This window comes from Coffea eugenioides, chromosome 9, assembly GCF_003713205.1.
Source record: "Coffea eugenioides isolate CCC68of chromosome 9, Ceug_1.0, whole genome shotgun sequence".
NCBI lineage: Eukaryota > Viridiplantae > Streptophyta > Magnoliopsida > Gentianales > Rubiaceae > Coffea > Coffea eugenioides.
In genome coordinates this window covers 9,106,588-9,108,996 of record NC_040043.1, presented here as the reverse complement: position 1 = coordinate 9,108,996, position 2,409 = coordinate 9,106,588, and the positions used below count along the sequence as shown (strand labels likewise).

The following is a 2,409-nucleotide window of genomic DNA, read 5'->3' as shown; positions in this document are numbered from 1 at the left end:
CTTTGTTTTTTTGGTCTTCCAGCTGCTTTACCATATAAAGGGGGTTTTGGACCATCAACATTAGTCTTCTCCCAATTTCCTTTCCCAGTCATTGGATAAATAGCTCCTTTATAGCATTTTAGGTATGTTTCAACTGTATACCAGCTGGATACATATAACACGGGATCCTTTTTAGCTAACCAAAGTGCAGCAATTGCATGGGGACAAGGAATTCCTGTTAGCTTCCATCTCCTACATGAATAAGTGTGCTCTTTAATGTTCACAGCATAATGATCACCATATGGACATGAAACTTCATACAAGTCATCATTCGACCTGAAAGGAAAACATTGTGTTGCCTTATCCATTATTTTTTGTACTTTCTCAATGATTCTAGGACAATACATATAGTCTTTTCATTTCTATCTAGCAATGTCTCTATTCTACTGCATTCTTTGCATCATATACAGCCTTAGTAATTTCATCATTTCAATGATTGGCTTCTCTCTAGCATCCAAAATTTTACTGTTGAAACACTCACAAATATTATTCAATAGGACATCACACTTTGAATAGGTGCTAAAGTGAGCTCTACTCCATTGAGATGGTGGTTTATCATCAAACCACTTGGCAACATCCAAGTCAATTGCTGCCATGTCTTCCATTTTCCTAATAAATTCTGCTGGTGTAGTTGCATTTGCAGCAGCCCACAATGCTCTCCTTAGAGCTTCACCTTTGAACCCAGAAGTAGAAAAGTTGTTGTGTAAGTGCTTTACACAGAACCTATGAGCTGCATTTGGAAAAACATGGCCACAAGCCTGAATTAGTCTCTTTTGCTTGTCACTCATGATAGTCCATTCATAATCTCTCTCAATTTTCAAATCCTCTTTAAGTAAATTGAAGAACCATGTCCGGAATTCCTTGTTTTCACCCTCAACTGCAGCATATGCAACTAGAAAAATGCTATTATTAGCATCTAGTCCAACAGCAATCAATAAAACCCCCCTACTGTTCCTTTAAAAAATGTGCCATCTATCCCAATCAAGGGCCTACACCCACCTAAAGAGTCTTGTTTCACTCCATGAAAACACAAGTAAAGTCTTTGGAACCTTAATTTGCTGCCCGTTTGAAGTGCCATCCACAGTTTTTAATATGATAGAGCTACCAGGATTAGATTTTTGAATTTCATGCATGTAGGCTCCTAACTTGCGGTATTGGTCACTTTCACTATCATGAATAATGTCCAAAGCCTTTTTTCTAGCCCTATATGTTTGTTTTTTTGTGAAGGAGCATTTGTTATCCTTCATCACTGTTTTTCTAAAATGCTCCACATCTACCTTAGGATTGGATTTAAACTTCTCACAGTACTTTCTACCAACCCATCCAAAATTTACAAGTGGATTTTCATAGGTAAAGCCACATTTGTGAATGTCCTCAAATGTTCTAATTTGCACACTTCCTTCTCCACCCAATTTTCTAGCATAGATCTGCCAATTACAGCCTTCACTTCTGTATTTTGACCTCAATCTAACCAAATCCTGCTTCACAAATTTACAAAGCCTACCCTGTCTCACACTGTAGTTTATAATAGCTAACTTGCACTCTTTGATGGTACTAAAAAACATCTTTAATTTCAATTTTGGATTATCCATGTGCTTGGGATTGAACACAACACACCTATTACTATCATTTTCATCATCAGGCCCATGCATATTCTCAAAATCTGATTCAGAATCAGAGGCTACATCATCATCTTCAGGTTGAACCAAATTAGCTTCAACCTGTCCTTGTTTTGCCGAATTAGTTTGCAATTCTTTATAGTGTTCTACACTCAACCATTCAACATTTTTATCTTTGTTATCATTGAAATCAGCATCATCTTCTTCACTTTGATTATAATCAGAATCTACTGCTGAGAAGAAAGATTCACTGGATGAATCAGCTTCATTGTTATCATTCCCTCCCCATTCATGGCCATGATTTGCAATTATATCTTTACCATTACTAGGGCCTTCATTCTCATTAACCTCATAAGGATCATAGCCAAGTTGGTGAACTAGAATTTCATGGAATGAGACTTCAAGGTACAAGATAATTTCCCTAATTGAACCAGCAGTCCTCTGAATATATCCATGCAATTCTCTACTATTGTCTATCCTTTTAAAGCTATTGTTCTCTCAACCATAGTACACTTTGTGACCAAAGACACCAGCAGCTTCAATCAATCTATCAACTTCAAAAATACTCAAACCTATACTCTCAACGTAATCAAGGACACATACATCTCCACCCTGATAATGTGATTGAGGAGTGTAAAAAATCAACCCTCCACAATGACATCTTAGCGTAATCAGTGAGCTACCTTGTTCTGATAATTAAAAAAATGTATATATCAAATACTGAATAAGTAATCAAACCATAACTTTCATA

The 2,409-nt window shown here is 36.5% G+C and overlaps 1 protein-coding gene across 1 annotated transcript in view; it reads right to left on the bottom strand.

The window, feature by feature from the left end:
• Positions 1-422: 422 nt before the first annotated feature.
• The window catches only part of LOC113782147, an 18,919-nt gene continuing 16,932 nt past the window's right edge, over positions 423-2,409 (bottom strand). Inside the window, exons 3-4 of the mRNA XM_027328057.1 lie at positions 1,039-2,079; positions 423-993 (exon numbers count right to left, since the gene is read on the bottom strand). Coding sequence (XP_027183858.1) covers positions 423-993; positions 1,039-2,079 — 1,612 coding nt within the window. The remainder of the gene's footprint in view (positions 994-1,038; positions 2,080-2,409) is intronic.